General features: G+C 48.6%; 1 protein-coding gene across 10 annotated transcripts in view; it reads left to right on the top strand.

Annotated features, from left to right (window-relative positions):
• The window catches only part of DAPK1 (death associated protein kinase 1), a 210,218-nt gene that overhangs the window by 164,877 nt on the left and 28,086 nt on the right, over nt 1-17,255 (top strand). For 9 of the 10 annotated variants that reach the window (XM_032164451.2, XM_058444796.1, XM_032164450.2 and 6 more), the window contains one exon: nt 6,594-6,671. In XM_032164451.2, the coding sequence (XP_032020342.1) occupies nt 6,594-6,671 (78 nt within the window). Of the gene's footprint in view, nt 1-5,780; nt 5,811-6,593; nt 6,672-17,255 lie in introns of those variants that run through there. The other variant, XM_058444800.1, reaches the window with a different exon arrangement.

Below are 17,255 nucleotides of genomic sequence, written 5' to 3' on the forward strand. Positions count from 1 at the left end.
TTGAGGTGACTTCTGCAAATGGTGAGAGAGAAGGATACAGTTTCATTTTTCTGCAAATAGCTATCCAACTTTCCCAGCATTCTTTATTGAAAAGGGTGGCCTTTTTCCAGTGTATGTTCTTATCAATTTTGTCAGAGAACAGTTGGCTGTAAGCATGTGGCTATATTTCTGGGTTCCCTATTCTGTTCTATTCCATTGTCTGTTTTTATGTGGGTACCATGCTGTTTTGGTTACTATAGCCATCTAGTGTAATTTGAAATTAGGCAATATGATGTCTCCAGCTTTGCTCTTTTTGCTTAGGATTACTTTGGCTATTTAGGCCCTTTTGTGGTTTCATATGACCTTTAGAGTTGTTTTTTCTAATTCTGTGAAAAATGAGGTGGGTATTTTGATGGGGATTGCATTGAATCTGTAGATTGTTTCGGGCAGTATGGTCATTTTAACAATATTAATTCTTCCCATCTGTGAGCACAGGATGTTTTTCCATTTGTTTGTGTCATCTACAATTTGTTTCATTAGTGTTTTTTAGTTTACCTTGTAGAGATCTTTCACCTCCTTGGTTAAATATATTCCTAGATTTTTGTGTTTTTTTTTTTTTGGTAGCTATTGTAAATGGGATTGCCTTCCTGATTTGGGGCTGGATTGTCATTGGTATGTAGGAACTCTACTGATTTCTGTATGTTAATTTTGTATTCTGAAATTTTACTGAATTAATTTATTAACTCTAAGAATTTTTTGGTGACATCCTCAGGGTTTTCTAGATATAAAATCATGTCATCAGCAAACAGGGATAATTTGACTTCCTCTTTTCCAATTTGGATGCCTCTATTTCTCTTGCCTAGTTGATCTGGTGAGGACTTCCAGTATTCTTAAATTATTGGGATCTTTCACGTTCTTTGGTTTATACAAAGCTTTTTCCTTCTGTGCACTCACAGCGCATCCTTACTCTCCAGGTTTCAGGCTGAGTCAAGGCCTAGGGAGGGGCCTCTGGTCTTCCTGGAAGGCCCAGCACCTAGGCCTCCCTCCTACCCTCCAGAAGCAGTTCCATCCTCCTCTCCTTCAGAACCACCCTTGACCACCAGCGCCCCCTGCTGCCGCCTTCCTGCTCCGCTGAGTCCTCAGCCAGGATGACCTGAACAAGTCTGCGTGTCCTGTCCCCTCTTTATCCTTGCCTCCCCTACTCCTGCACCCTCCACTGTCTTGCCTTCCATTCCACGTAACCCTGAGCAGAGTCCCCACTCACTTCCTGACAGCTTTCCTTCTAAACTTTCTTACTATAAAACATAAATAGAAAAAAGCACATAAACCAATATAAAGCTTAGTGGGTTTCCATAAGACAAACACCTTTGAATTCCACGCAGGTCAAGAATAGAACTTTCCCAGCCACCCCAAAGCCCCCATGAGCCTGGCCCAGCTGTTGCCTCTGCTCCCGCCCACTGTGAGCCCGTCCCTGATTCGAAGCCAGCTCTTCCTTTGCTTCCTTGTTATCTTTCCACCCAAGCCCCAGCCGCTGCCCCTGAGCCTCTTTCACTGGATATCCCCAGGACTGGGCGCCCTTGGCGCGCCCTGACAGTCCTGCCTGGGATGAGAAAGTCCCCGCGTCCTGCTTCTCCCCAGGCCTCTGTTTCCTGCTGGTCCATCTTCTCCCTCTCCATCTCCTTGGCCGTCTCTGGCCCCCAGACTTGCAGCTGTCCAACACTGAGGCCCATGCTCAGGTCTCTGGTCCCTGCTTGCCCCTGAGTGCCAGCCTCACACAGCACCTTCAGAGACCCTCGGCACCCCCCACACCAGGATCCCTCCCTCCAGTTCTGTGCGTCCTCTACCCCAGTGTTCAGCCTCTGCAGAGGGCTTCAGCACCTGTCTGTCACCCTGCCCACGATCACGGAAACCCTCCTTACTCTCTCCTCACCTGTTTGCATCTAGCCAGCAGCCTACTAAGTCTCCTTCCAATTCTCCATGACCACGAAGCACCCGCCCCTCCAGCCCCCACCTGGTTAAGGGTGTCACCCTTAACCTTAGTCTCCTCCAGACCAATCGGACTCTTAACCCACCCCTGCATGGTAGCCTCCTGCCCCTTGGGACCAGTCCATCCCAGCCCCACGGTTCTCTTTCTAGAAATGCCAGCCACTCGGTGGGCTCCACTTTCACCTCCATCTAGGGCTCCTCTGCCTTCAGGATGTGACCTCTGCAGCCTCTGCCCAGCCTCCCCTTCCCCTCTGCACCCCTTCAGTTGTGGCCGGGTCCTGGGAAGCCCCTGCCGGCTCCCCCATCATGGAGTTGTCACCTGCTGTTCTTTCACCCTGGACTCCCCTTTCCCCCTTCACCCCCTGCACATAATGTGCCCACAGCGTCAGCACACACAGGCACACATCTCTCTGCCCACTTCTGCCCTGAGGGTACCTGATGGCACTCTGCCTTCAGAGTGAGAGAGACTCGGAATGCCTGCTACGGGCATGCGGGCACACAGCCCATAACATTCGGGGAAGACTCCGTGGCACCCACTCCTCCTCATCCATCAACATTCACCTCCAGCCCAGGAAACCTCCTCTGTCCCAGCCTCTCCGGCATGTGTGATTTGCCCCTGTGGGCTGGTAGTCCCTTCACCTTCCTTGCTCTATTGGAATCGTATCCTGATTTCTCCTAGGAGGAGTGAGCCCTTGGGCAGGGATCACTGGGAATTCATTGCTGCCTCGTAAGTGGGCTCCCTGCTTCCACCCTTACCTGTCCACAGCCTGGTCCCCACGCAGCCACCTGGTCAGACATAAGTCAGATCTCGTCCTTCTTGCTCAGATGCTCTAGCAGCTTCTCATGGGAATCAGAGCCCTTCAAATGGGGGCTTCCCCAAGGATCTGCCCCTGACATTGCCTCCCTGACCCCCATCTCCTGTTCCGCCTCCTCCCCTCTCCCTCCGCATCAGCCCCATGAGCTTCCTTGACATTCTTCAAAAGTGCTGGCCATCCACCGCCCCGGGGCCTTTGCACTTGCTATTCTCGGGCCTGAGCGGCTCTTCCCCAGGTAACCATGTGATTTGCTCTCTCACCTTCTGCAGGTTCTGACTCGAGCTTCACCTTCTCAGGGAGGCCTTTCTGGACCACCCTATTTTAAATCCTATCCCTCCCCCACCCCCAGGACTGCCCCTCATCTCCCCTGCCCCATTTTTCTTCATAGCACCTATCACCACCTGACCTACTGTATTTTACTCACCTATTTGTTTCTTGTCGGCCCTCCCCACTAGATTCTGGATCCCATGAAAATAGGGACTTTTGTTCGTTTTATTCACTGCTGTATCCATAGGCCTGTGCATAATACGCACTCAGTAAATACCTGCTAGATGAAAGTACGAAGGAAGGAAGGAAAAAATGAATGGCACCATAGTCCAGGCAGGACATGGAGTGTTTGTTGACCGAGGGCTAAGTAGATGAGCCCTTATAATTCTGTAGGTTAACAAAAAATCCGTATTTTCCCCAACACTATCTAAAGATGTTTAAATGACTGTGCACATTCTTTCAGATCATCTTTTCACTGGGGATACACAAATAGGTTTCCCTGTCAATGCTTGCCCCAGTTAAAACCCCATCTGTTCCTTTGCAAAGCATATTACACGTGTCACTAGAGGTCCTGACTGTGAGCATTTCCCCAGACGTCAATAAGCAGCATGTCTGTGAAGGGCAGGCTCCTAAAACTGGCTGGCCTGTGGGTCTGTGGCTTCTTGAACACAATAAGTGAAGTGGCCTTTCACCTTTCCATGGATTTCTTTCTATGTCATGGGGCCAACTTGAGAATCACTGCCCACAGTCTAGAATGTAGTGTTGGGGGCTGCTGGTGCACAAGAGACACCATGATTTCTGGACCCAACTCACCCTTCTGCAGCCACTTGGTCCCCAAGGATCACGTTGAGATGATGGACAGCTGAGTGCCGAGACACTTGGCCATCTTTCTATATCTTTTCAATGCATGCACTTCATTGAGTCCATGAGCCCTGTTGGTAAGGAGGAGGGCAGCAAGTGTAAGTGTTGCTTTTGCAGCCTCCGTCGGGGTGTCCAGTAGAGCCAAGACCAAAATGCAGAGATCTGACTTCTGCCCCTCCTCAGACAGAAGGCCAGGTAGTTAGGGCAATTCTCAGCTCTTCTACGAGTAATTTCCAACACTGCTTGCTTCTTCTGTGCCTGGCACTGTGCTGGTTCTTTCCATTTGGTTTTCTCTCACCTGCTCAAGAACCTGTGCAGGGAGGGTGCCATTTTCCATCTTGCAGATGAGGAAACCCAGGCTTGGGAAGGCTGAGTGACCCACCACATAGCCGGTGAGGGGTGGGTTCAGGACTTCAAACTGGGTCTTCTCCCAACTTTAGACTGTCTCCTGCACTGCCAGGCATTTCTGTTGAAAGTCTGAATAGTGTCCTTTAGAGCGACATGTTTTGCAAGCTGTAAAGTGCAGTGCAAATGTGAGGAAACATTTTTATTTTATATATATATAATATTTTTTTTTTTGAGACGGAGTCTCATTCTGTCACCCAGGCTGGAGTGCAGTGGCACGATCTCGGCTCACTGCAACCTCTGCCTCCCAGGTTCAAGCAATTCTTATGTCTCAGCCTCCTGAGTATCTGGAATTACAGACACGCACCACCACACCTGGCTGATTTTTATATTTTTAGTAGAGACAGGGTTTCACCATGTTGGGCAGGCTGGTCTCAAACTCCTGACCTCAGATGATCCACCTACCTCAGCCTCCCAAAGTGCTAGGATTACAGGCATGAGCCACCATGCCTGGCTGTGAGGAAGTATTGTTGATGGTGGTTCTCTTGACTTTGAAGAGGTTGAACAGTGGAGGGTTCATCCTGTCGGCGAAAGGCCTCTGCCTGTGTTTTGTTTGCATCTGAGCTCTGCAAGAGGAATGTCCTGTTCAGACATGTCGGGGGCAGGAAACTTAGTCAAGGCTCAGATTTCTTCTAACTAGGGCAGTGGTTCCCAAACCTTGCTGCATAATAGAATTAACCTGGGAGCCCAGGATGTACCCCATACTGCTGACAGCAGTGTCTGTGTGGGAGCTGGGCGACAGGATATTTTCAAGTTTTACAGGTGATTCCAGAGTGTAATGGAGAACCCCTTCTCTTTATTGACTTTTCTTGCATCCATAAAAAAACTAGAGCATTTGGCATGGATCCCTGGTTGGAGATGCAGTGTCTGATAAGGCACTTAATTCACCCCCAAAGCAAGCCTGAAGCCCTGGCCTGCCCACTGGGGGATATTTGGATATTTCAGGAATTTAAAGGAACAGAGAGAAACGGGCAGTTCTGACTGCACAGCAAGCCTCCACCGGAGCAGCCACCTGGGCTTCAACTGGCAGCCTAAGGCAGTGGTTCTCAGCAAGGCAATTTTGCCCCCACCCCCAACAATTTCCAATGCCTATTTGGTTGTCACAACTGGGAGTTAGGGGATGCTACTGCCACCTAGTGTGTAGAAACCAGAGATGCTACTAAAATTTCTGAGAGGCACAGGACAGGCCCAGCAACAGAGAATTGCCTGGTGCAAAATGTCAGTGTTGGCAAGATTGAGCAACACTGTCTGAATGGGACCCCGGGCATGACTCCGGGAGTGACTTGGGTTGAGGAACTGAGAGGTTGCTGTTAAGTAGATTTCGGATATCCCTAAGCTTCTACAGGGATGCAACTTTGTTATTGATACACATTGATAGATAAACCAAATCCTTACTTTTTTATTTAAAAAAAATTCATTTTCATTTTTTTAAATTGCTTTTCATCTTTTCTACTTTTGAATTTTTAGTGATCTCTAAAACTGCAACAGAACAGCCCCTACATGTCCTTTTTCTCCCCAGTGGCAGGGGAACAGTGACAGCTTCTGCCTCCCAGGGGTGACTTCAAGGACTGAGGCTTGCAGAGCACTGAGAGCTGGGTCGGGCACATATTATGAGGTGGTGTTCAATAAATACTTGCTGTCATCGTGTATGTTCATGGTGTGGATACAGAAACAAATTTATTCAGTGTGAAACTGCAGCCTGTGAAAAAATCTCTAAATAAAAAGCAAGCATAAAAGTGCTGTGGACTCTTATTTCCTTGTTTGCTGTTCACCAAAAAATCTTTCAATCAAAATTGCCTGTCAAACTAAGTATTTCCTTTGAAATGCACAGTAATTACCAGGAGCTGGTATCATGCAAGGACTGAGTTTGTCCCTTTAAGGATTGTAACACAGTAGCTTGCACTAACTAGAATTTGGCACCTGAGAATCTTTACTGTCTGCCTGATTGGAGATTGGAGAGAGGGGTTCAGGACAGGGAGGAACCAGCCAGCTGAGGGGGCTGTTGAGTTGTGATTAAACCGGTGGACCTGAAAGGTGTCGCTGTTGGACAGGAAGATACCAGCATGTGCTTTGTTCCTGCTTCTCACCTTCCTGTCCTGGACAATCAAGTGAAATAAGGATTGCACAGCCAGAGAAACACACCAAGACATGCTCTTGCTTGTCTGGCTTGCTTCTCACACCTGCTATGCTTGTTTCTGCCTCAGACCCACGGAATGGTGGTATGGAACACACACAGATCTCCTTTTCAGAGAAAAGAACTAATGCATTTTTCTCCAATAGGATGGAAAGACGGCAGAAGATCTTGCTAGATCGGAACAGCACGAGCACGTAGCAGGTCTCCTTGCAAGACTTCGAAAGGTGAGAAGTTCTGTTTATGGGTCTGAAGTTCTCTACCCGTGTTTATGTGAAAAAGTCTCAGTCTTTTTCCTTATTTGAGAATGAGCAAAACGAGGCTCTAGACAGCCAGGTTTTAGGAACAGTGGTCCCTGTCCTGTGGTTTGCATGTCAGTCTGTATAAATGCATCAGCTCCCTATCTGTTTTCTTCTCTATTTGGACTTGGAAATCATTTAGCCTGTTTGCAGTTGCTGTGCCTGGTTTTCCTTCTCCCATTGTCTCTATAATAAACCACTCACACAAAGTAGCAGAGAATGAGGACGCTGACTCTGCCTCTTTCCTTCTTATGTTTGAGCTCCAAGATGGCTGTTAAGCTCCTGTTTATCAAACGTTGTTGCTCTAAGGCTTAAAGAAACATGACAAAAATAAGTAAAGGCAGGTGTACCCTTTCCAGCCTACCACATAACAGTTGTGTCAGGAGACTTCACAATAGCCATACCCTTTAATCTAGGAACTCTGTTTTATGCTTAAAGATGTTCACCACAGTATTATTTATAATACAGTAATAAAAATTGGAAGCACAGATAACCCACAGTAATGTCTAGTAAAGGGTCCTACAGCCATAGAATAGAATGGCTTTGGCCTTTTAAATATTTTAAGAAGTTTTACTAATAGGAGTTTATTGCTTGGGGGGGTCACTGGGCTTCAAAGCAGAAGACAGATTGTATATACGTAATAATCTCTACTATGTTAAAATGCATAGAAAGAAAATGATAGAAGTGTTGTTTTTCCATTTTGCTATTATACTCAACATTTTCTTCTTTAAACATTACTGTATTTAAAAAAAGTTTAATTACTGTATTTTTTAAAAAATGTTATAACAATGATAATCATTTTTTTTAAAAACCACAAACTAGAAATAAAGTGATAATTCAGTTGGTTTAAGTGCTTGCTGAGAAGATAATGTCCAAAATATGCTCCAGATATCCCACAAAGTTCTTGCCATATAGACTGAGAAGTGCCTGGGGGAGAAGCGGTGAGGTCATAACCTTCACAGCCCCTGAAGTTTGAATTTTCATACTTGTCCTGTGGTCTTGCCAGGGGCAAGGGGGCCACAGATTGGGATAATTTCTTTCCTCATGCAGAATATAGACTTGGAGAGACACACTTCATATATACATATTAAAACCCCTTGGAGTTGACCTGGCAGGGGTAAAATCATGGGTGATTGATTTTCACACCTTTCTGCTTTGGATTCTGAGAACTGGCCTCAGAGGCACTGAGCAGATGTTAATAAACTCTGAGAGCTGCCATTCAGTTTCCCCTTTGTCCTGGAAAGTCCAGAAAGAGATAAGTCAGGTAAAATTTCCCTAGCCTTACTCACCTGTTCTTACCAGAAATTCATAAATTACAATTATGGGCTTAGTGATTTCTCACTCTGTACCATTATGGACTGTGTCATTATGCCTGCGAATTTGGACTAGAAACTCAAGGTAAACCTTTTTGTTTACAGGCAAAACAAGCAGGGGCAAGGGAGAGCCCGTGAGTCGTGGTTAGCATTCAAGAATGAGCCCTTTCGTAGAGTTTCCTAAGTTTAAAATTCACTGTCTTTGAAGCAGAGGACCAGCCAAACCAGACACAACACAGGCCCCGGTTTGCAACCTCTGGCTTTTGCTGGATTACACAGCAGGGGGCCCTGCATTGGGCACAGAATCTCACGCCTATAGGCCAGTGAACATCCATTACCCGGGCAGCATCCATTGATAGTGAAAGGAGAAGAGAAGTCTGGTTTTTGCACAGGCTAAAAGAGCACAGTTTCTTTTCCTGTCAGTTATTAGGTCTCTATTATGCTCCACTAGTAGGAAGAAACACTATTAAGGAAGGGTGAAAGGCTTCTTCGACAGGCCTGACAGCTTTACTGAGTGCATAAGCCTGCTTGGTCAGATGTGCTCAGGTTTCCACACAGAGAGGCTGCAAACCCACCTGCAGCGCCTGGCACCTGGCTTGCATCCCTGAGTCCCCATGCTGTGCCCTCCCAGGTGTGTGATGCCCTGGCTCAGCTCACACAGCACCAGCACTTCCACCACTACCGCCCTCTGGAAATCCGCTTACCACATTCGCTCTCAACTTCAAGTGCTATTTACCATCTAAGAAATTGTATCACAGAGCAGGGGCCAGGGGGACCTGCAGTCAGCTCATTGTGAGGCAGACACTCAGCTGCAGCACAGTGACCTGCAACACCCCATCAGGTCACTCGGGACACCCGCCTCATGCAGAGGGAGGAGGCATCTCGTGGGCTGTGCTGTGTTCTGCTGCCCATGCCCCCTTAGCAATGGTCCCTTCTTTGACTTAAAAGTAGCTTACTGTGTGAGATGCAAACCCACATATACCCTTCCTGGATGAGTCTGAAAACAGTGAAGGAATGCCCAGAGAAAGGACCGAGGGAGAGCAGTGTTGCGCTAGCCGGGGATGGTCGGATCGGTGGGTGGGAGGTCCTTCTCCCATCCTCTGTCCCCGTTTTCTGCAGCCTGCTTAGATGACTGGCATGGTGAGGAGTAGAGATGCAAAGCACCTTGCTGCGGCGCTTCCTCCAAATCCTCAGTGATGAAAGGGGCTTGTTCCCATTTAGAATTCTGAATTTCTGGGGGCGGGCTCTCGCCCTGTCTCAGTTTGGGATTTTCTTTTCTTCTATCCATTGGTACCTTTGTTTTTGGTGCCTAGATTTTTAAAAGAGATGGGAAGTGGACTATTACAGCTATAAAATACAAAGTACAAAAATATAAAATATATTTTATAGTTTATAAAATAGAAAAAACTATAAAATACAAAATATTATTTTATGCTTTACCATTATCCTGTGGTCTTTTTCTCTAAAGGAGGGGTCAAGGAAAAGAATAGTCACCTTTCTTCTTTTTTTTTTTTTTTTTTTTTTTTGAGATGAGGTCTTGCTCTGCGGCTCAGGCTGGAGTGCAGTGGCACAGTCAGGGCTCACTGCAGCGTCAAACTCCCGGGCTCCAGTGATCCTCTTGCTTCAGCCTCCCAAGTAGCTAGGACTACAGGCACGTCAGGCACGTGTCTCCACACACACCTGGCTAATTTTTAACATTTGTATTAGCAACAATGTCTCAATACATTGCCCAGGCTGTGTCTAACTCCTGGCTGTCTCAATACATTGCCCAGGCTGTCTGTAACTCCTGGCTGTCTCAATACATTGCCCAGGCTGTCTGTAACTCCTGGCTTTTAGTGATCTTCCTACTTTGGCCTCCCAAAGCAGTGGGATTACAGGTGTGAGCCACTGCACCTGGTCAGAATAGTCATCTTAATGCCCTAATTAAAGGACAACATCCCCCTTAGCACCCAGAATCCAGTGAAAAGTCCCCCCTCATCTTTATGTAGAAGCAAAATACGGAGTAGTGCCTGAGAGCAGAGACTGGAGGTCAGATGGCCTGGGATCCAACTCCAGCTCCGCCACATTCTAGCTGGGTGAGCTAGCAAGCTGCTCAACAGCTCTGTGCCTCAGTGTCCCTGCTTGTCAAATGGTTGAGTCAGCTGCTACCTCCCACGACCGTGATAAGGGTTGGATGGGTCAATGTAGAGGATGTCCCTTGCACAGTGCCTGCACACAGTAAGCACCACGTGTTTCTTGCTATTGTTGGAACCCTGCAGACCACTCTGGAACAGCTGTGAGGTGCAGCAGTGGCCCCTGTGGCTGGGCACCCTGAGTGTCATTTGTGATGACAGCCACCATTGAGTCCTCAGTGTGTGTAGGGGGCACTGTGATTTTACAACATCCCCAAGGTTTACAGAGGGGAATGTTGCTGCAGGAAACCCGGATTCAAAGAGGTGAGCAGCATGCTAATCAGTGCAGACCTGAGGTCCTGACCTGACCTGGAAATACCTGTGATCTGCTTTTACTCAATGGGCTCGGGGGGCTCCAGGGCAGATTCCTGGCCAGGTGGGATGCGTCTTTTCCACACTGGCTGCTGTGCCTGTGCTGAGCCGCCCTAATTGTAGTGCACAGGGATCACCTTCCCGCAGGGAGGCCCAGGGTTCTAATTCCCTCAGAATCTTCTAGATGCTGTGTTCAAAGAGCCCCTGGAATTTATTTGTCTTCATCATCCCTCAGTGGGCTCTCGACGTTAGCTCTTGATTAGCCAGAATGGGAGGAGTTGTCTGCCAAGCATTGCTAATCGCGGTCTTTCTTCCTTGTGTATGAATATAAATCCCCATGCAAGTAACTGCTTGGCACCTGGGCACACCCGGTACTGGAATTTGGTTATTGGAAATGACTGAGCTGTCGCAGCAGCTTCCTTGGAGAATGCATCGCTGAGGATTGTGGTGGGAGTCCAGGAGCAGGCAGTGCCTGTGGAGGACACCAGGAAGGGGACTGACCTGCAGTTCTAACTCGGGTCACCTGGAGGAGGAGACAATCGGGTACATGATGGGGGAGGGGAAGGGAAAGAAGTCATTCACCCTGCAGAGCATCTTAGGACCATTTTCCTTTCCATTCATTTCTCCTTGATATTCCCCAGTGTTTCTCACTGGATGCTGTTGGCAGTTTGGGTGACTGGGAGGCCCTGTCCTTGCAGGATGTTTCTTGTCCCTGGCCTCCAAGCATCTAACATCCTAGCGTTCCCCACAGCCATATTGTGAAAACCAAAAGAATCCTTCCACATATTTTCCCTCAGCCCCTAGGGTGCTACCACACTCTGCAAGAACCACTGCAGGTTGATCCAAAGCACAATCCTGGGGAGAGATCTGTATCTGGGACAGCTGAGGATGGTGGCCCTACATTGCCTGCCATTTTATTTGGTTTCCAAATGGGCCAGTTGAGCAAAAGAAATACTTTCTATCTATGCTCTGAGCTCTCATCAGTTGACATTGCCTAGGAATGTGTCTTTAAACTATATTTGCTAGGGAAGCAATGGGATTTGGCATCTGGAAATAGAACCAAAATCATCCTGTTTGCCCACAGCAGTGGAAGATGTGCAGGGGAGAGGGACTGGCTGTTTTGATCACTGGAGAGTTCAAGGGGCAGGAGCACTGAAGACTGCTGAGGCCAAGGCTACAGCTCTTGGGGAAGAAGGAACCTGGGGCAGGGCTGAGCTGCATGGGATCGACTCTGACCCACCTCCACATTGAGTGAACTGGGGCAGTGGTGTGCAGGAGCCTCTGGTGCTGTCCCTGAGAGCCGAGCTTGTCTTCCCAACCTGGTGACATCACATGGGAGTCTTGAAATCAGCCAGGGAGGGAGCATTTGCACCGCAGGAATCAGCAAATGCTAGAGATGAAGTCTGCTTCTCCCTCCCAAAGGTTGTTGATAGGTTCATCATTGCTTTGGGGGTCCCTGAGAGCCCCTGCTTGGCTGTAGGTACCACCTTATCACAGAAGGAAGTTGTACCTTCTACTTCCTTGTGCTCAGTCAGTAACAAAGCCCCATGCAGCTGTCCAAACCTGCCTGAGGACTGTGTTGTTGCTCAGCCGAACCCAGTTCTCCTTCTAGAAGAAAGGAGGGACCCCTTCTATGGGAGAGGGGTTGATCTAGATTTTATATCAGCATCCATTTTTACTATAATCACTGCAAGCCCCATTCTTATCTGATTTTAAAATAAGAATTTCAAGGGGGTTGAGGAGTTGGCTTATTTTTATTTTGTTTGGTCGTCCTTCTAATCAGATTTTCCGTAAGCCTGAAATTAAAAGTAGGCTGAGTGTGGTGGCTCACGCCTGTAATCCCAGCACTTTGGGAGGCTGAGGCAGGCAGATCACCTGAGGTCAGTAGTTCAAAACCAGCCTGGCCAACATGGTGAAACCCTGTCTCTACAAAAAAATTAAAATTAAAATACAAAAAAAATTAGCCAGAGATGGTGGTGTGCGCCTGTCGTCCCAGCTACTTGGGATGCTGAGGCAATAGAATCGCTTGAACCCAGGAGGTGGAGGTTGCAGTGCACTGAGATCATGCCACTGCATTCCAGCCTGGGTGACAGAGTAAGACTCTGTCTCAAGAAAAAAAAAAAAAAAAAAGTAGTTTGCTTTTACTAAACCTAAGACCCAACAGTGAAGAAAGGTGGCCAGGAATATTTTGAAAAATGAAAACAATTTGGGAGCTGCCCAGATTGAAAAATTCACCACCTGTAAACTGCATTTGCATAATTAAAAGTTGCTGCACCATCCGTGCAGTCTTACTGCACCTTGCCACATGGGCGAGGCCACATCGCCTCTCAGTGCTCTTATCTGGCCTTCCCAGACCGTGAATGGTCTTCCCCATCAGCTTGCTAATGTTTAGTCCTCTTGTCTGATGAGAAAGTGAAAGCTAAGTTGCTGGGGAAAAAAACAGTACTGGAAGAAAGAAAAGTAGAAACTAGGAGATTTACCAGGGCTTCAAAGAGCAACACAGTTACCAAATAACATTCATTCACTCACACACTGAAAAGATATTTCCAGTGTCTACTGTAAAAGCTGTTATAGGCACTGCAGAGACCACAGTGAACAAAATCGGCAGAACCCAGCCAGGAAACCGATAAGAAAAATGTGTAAGTCAGCTCAAGGGGTGGCAAACAATGGCCTACAACCCACTGCCTACTTCTGTAAATAAAGTTTTATTGAGACACAGCTACACACTCTTGTCTGTGGCTGGTGTTCATACATGGCAGAGTTGAGTTGCCACAGAGACCATCTGGCCCTCTACAGAAAGGGTTGCTGCCTCCTGGGGTAGGCGCCATGCAGGGAATTGAAACAGGATGAAGTGAGATGAGAGGATGGTGGAATCTACCTTCACCTGGCTGATGAAGACCTCTCTGATGTGACACTGAAACCAAGACCTGAAGGGCGAGAAGAAGGAAGCAGCCCGAGGAAGGGCTGGAGGAAGACAGAGGAATAGGGAGTGCAAGGGGCTGGGTAGTGAAGGGTTGGAGGAGCTCAAGCATAAAACAACAAGGAGGGTAACTGGGCTAGGGCCAGAGGATGTACCTGGGGGTGCAGGCAGAGAACAATGCCCAACATGACCCAAGAGGTCACACAGCTTTATAGACCTTACCCAGGGGGTGAGGAGATTGGGTTTGGGCCAAGTGCAGGCAGGTGTGAGATCTGCCTTAGGTTTAGGAATTCCCCCGGCTGCCCAGACTGGAGCCTCGGGGTCAGGAAGGGGAGCAGAGGGACCTGATAGGAGGTGATCTTGGCAGCCAGGGGAGATGTGATGGTACTTGGACTGGGGCTGTCCAGGCTCTATTACTTAGTGAGCCTTGGGCAAGAATACCAGGGAGGCTCCTACTCCTGTGTAAATATTTAAAGGATGTGACTAGAGCTAATACAGGTAAATATATTCTACCCTACACACGCACACACACCCTTATGACCACCTGGAAGGTTCTGAGTCAGAATTCTGCGCTCCTTGGAGTTTGGTTCTGCCTCCTCCTCTCCCCAGCCTGGTCTCGCCCTGACTGCAGGAGGTCTTGCCCAGACCCTGGATGCCCCAGGTCTCCTGAGTACCCTCCAGCCACACCCACAGACCTAGGGGACACACACTGGAGAGCACTTCAAGCCATGAGCCAAAAATGTTGGTGGCACCACAGTCCCCTCTCCTCTCCCCTAGAGGTGTTGGCTGCACATGGCTCCCACCTGGCCCAGCCAGGGAGGGCCCGACCTGCCTGGGCTTCGTGCCAGCAGGATCTCAGGGTTGTCTTGTAACTTGTGTTAAACACACTGTGTAAGGACTACTGAACTCCCCCTCCAAATAAGTCAGTCTTCCTACCACCTTCTAGACCTGGCCTGGAGCCCTCTCTGAGTTGGAGACAGATCATTGAGTGGATGAAAGCTGCTTTCCCAGGGAGAGGCCCCTGCGCCCCAACCCGTCCCTATCTGCCATCTGGTAGTGAAACGTGAAAACGTGCCTCCACCAATGAGGGAGATATATTCGGATGTGCTTAGATTCCCCCAAGGTTCTTAGTGAGCAGGATGAGGGGTCATCTTCCAGGATCAGCTGAGATTTTCTTGTGAAGGGAAATAACTGAGGATATTTTGCTTTTCTTTGCCTTTCAAGATGATGGTGAATTCTGTAAGTCTAGATCAGTGCAGTTTCCTGGCCTCTCTTCCCAAAGACTTGGTGAAGGATGAGTGGGCACATCTCAGCCAAGGCTGACAGCTCCTGGTGGAGGGGAAGGGGGTGCACCAAGGACAGGTGAGTCCCTCCACAGAAATATTTCACTCCAAAGGGTGCCCTATTCAGGAAGTGCCTTCCGAGTGGGATGCACTGTGGGGGGCCCTCCTTGGATGGTCCTCAGTGCTGTGGAGTTCACGTTCAATGTGCATATCCCTGTCTATTCCTGTCTCCTCTGCTTCTGAGGAACCTGCCACCTCCCTTTCAGTGTCCAGCAGTGGGAGGAAGACCTGGTAGTGAGTTCTGGCTTTGCTCTGTCACCTTGGGCAAGTGCCTTGGCCCCTCTGACCCTCAATTTCCTCATTTGAAAGGGAGGAGGATGGTATTCACCACAAAGGTTCCTTGGAGGTTTTCATAGGGAATGTGAGTGAAGGCATAGCATGAGCTGGAAGGTGCCATGCACGTGGAAGTTACTGCTGCAGACAGGAAACACATCTGTCTCAACTCCTCCTGCTGCCTCCTCCCTCCTTCTGCATTTATTGTGCTGGCCCATGAAACAGGCAAACAGATTGCCAGGAGCTTCTGAACCAGCATTGCCCTGCGTGGAATTTGAAGGAGTGAGCTGGACTGTCAGTACAGGGAAGTCACAGGCATAGCTTGCCCTCATACACAGGAGCAAGTCAGCCTGCAGGTTCAGTCACTTCTAGAAGCCTCTCACAGGGGCAGCGGTGTCTGTAGTTCACCATGGTTCAAGTCTCCTGAGAGTGGAAGGGCCTGTGGGACTCCTGCAGAAGGAATGAGCTTGCCCCATTCCTGCAGACAGGACAGACGTGTGTGCTGAAGCTCAAAGTGTCAAGATCCACAGGCACGAAACAGGAAGAAAGAGCTGTAGGCAGATTCATGGCACAGTTTCTTCCCCAAAATGGGGGCACCCAGGATCTGGTGACTGGATTTAACCAGGAGCAGTTTTCTGCCTTCCCCCGGTCTCAGATGAAGCAGACTTGGGCCAGTACCAAGAATCTCTGTGTGGCAGGAGCTGCGTTCAGGGAATAGATGGGGAAGTTTTTATCTACCCCGTAGGACGCTCACCATGGAAGGTGACCACTGCTCAGCACAGTGGACACAGCTCAGGTGCTCATGCATGGCGTGGTGTGGGTACAGCCTTGGACTCACAAGGAAGACCCAGGACTGCTGCGGAAGGCTGGAGTAGGCTGGGAGGTGGAATTGCTCCAGGGTCAGTGGCAGCCCAGCAGCATGGGTGCACCTGGTGCATGTGGCGCTGGGGAGAATTCAGAGCCCCATTCCTTCCAGCCTGACAGGTGCCATCCCCAATGAGTAACTCCTCATAATAGAATCTGTCCAGCTTTTTTGCTGATTCAGGTAATCAGTCAGGGACATTGCTGTCAAGACCCCCAGCCCTTTCCTTTCCCTGTGGTGCTCTGTCTCTGAACCTGTTGGGATTTGAGGTCAGAAGAAGACACCAGAGTAAGGACCACCTCGTGTTCTACAGATCATGGTTTGGTGCCGTGGCCTCCACCCCAGCTGCCCCAGCATTTTACAACACACCTTGTGTCATGCTCCCTTGGCCCTCGTAAAGTAGAATTTATAGACAGGGGCGCACCTACTACACAGATAGATTCAAAAGATCAGTAGCGTGCCCTAACTGTAATATAACACAGACCTTGTGGGAGCATGCGCATAGTGAAATATGCTGGATGTCAGCATGCATGTGCTGGGACACAGGTAGGAGGAGGCTGGGAAACCTGGCTGGTCCCTTCACCCACCCACAAGATCACTGAGTGCAACCCCCACAGACGCCCATGGACACTGGAGGGCTGGGATGGCAGCTCCAGCACCACAGCAGCATACTGAGCTGATGCCCAGAAATCGGAGACAGCACTCAGCAAAGATAAAAGGAAAAAAGCAAAGTGTAATTATTTGCCAATCTATGAAATAGCAACATTCATTGATAACTCAGTATGTATTAAATACTGCCCCCAAAACCCTCTGGATGATGTGTAAAATGTAGTTAAGTTCTCAGCTCAGATGATTGTAAACAGGCTTTTCCACTATATAAATGCTCATCAGATGCTCAGAAGTCAGGGGACCCAGGAGAATTCTTCACTGTGAGGGGCATTTTGTTACACGGTGTCTGAACACCCAGCGTCCAGCTGCAGGAGCATCCTCTCAACATTGTGGGAACTAAAATGCCACCTCAGATTTCCCCAGTGCCCACCAGGGGTCAGTATAGTTCCTGTTGAGGAATTCTGGTCCTGGCTTAGGAACTGAAAATGGAGACAGGAAAATCAAAGCCTTCAGGAGAGTTATGTATGAGTTTGTAGCAATGCAGTTATAACAGAAAAAGTAACACTGGCTTTTGCTGCTGGAAGAGATCAGCAGTAAGTGAGCGCCTCCCAGGATTTAGAACTGAAGGAATGGTCCTGCCACGTGTAGATCACATGGAGACACCCTTGCATGGGTCCCTCTGAGTTCTGTCATTTATATGACACTGGTT

The sequence above is a fragment of the Hylobates moloch genome, unplaced genomic scaffold, assembly GCF_009828535.3.
Source record: "Hylobates moloch isolate HMO894 unplaced genomic scaffold, HMol_V3 SCAFFOLD_10, whole genome shotgun sequence".
NCBI lineage: Eukaryota > Metazoa > Chordata > Mammalia > Primates > Hylobatidae > Hylobates > Hylobates moloch.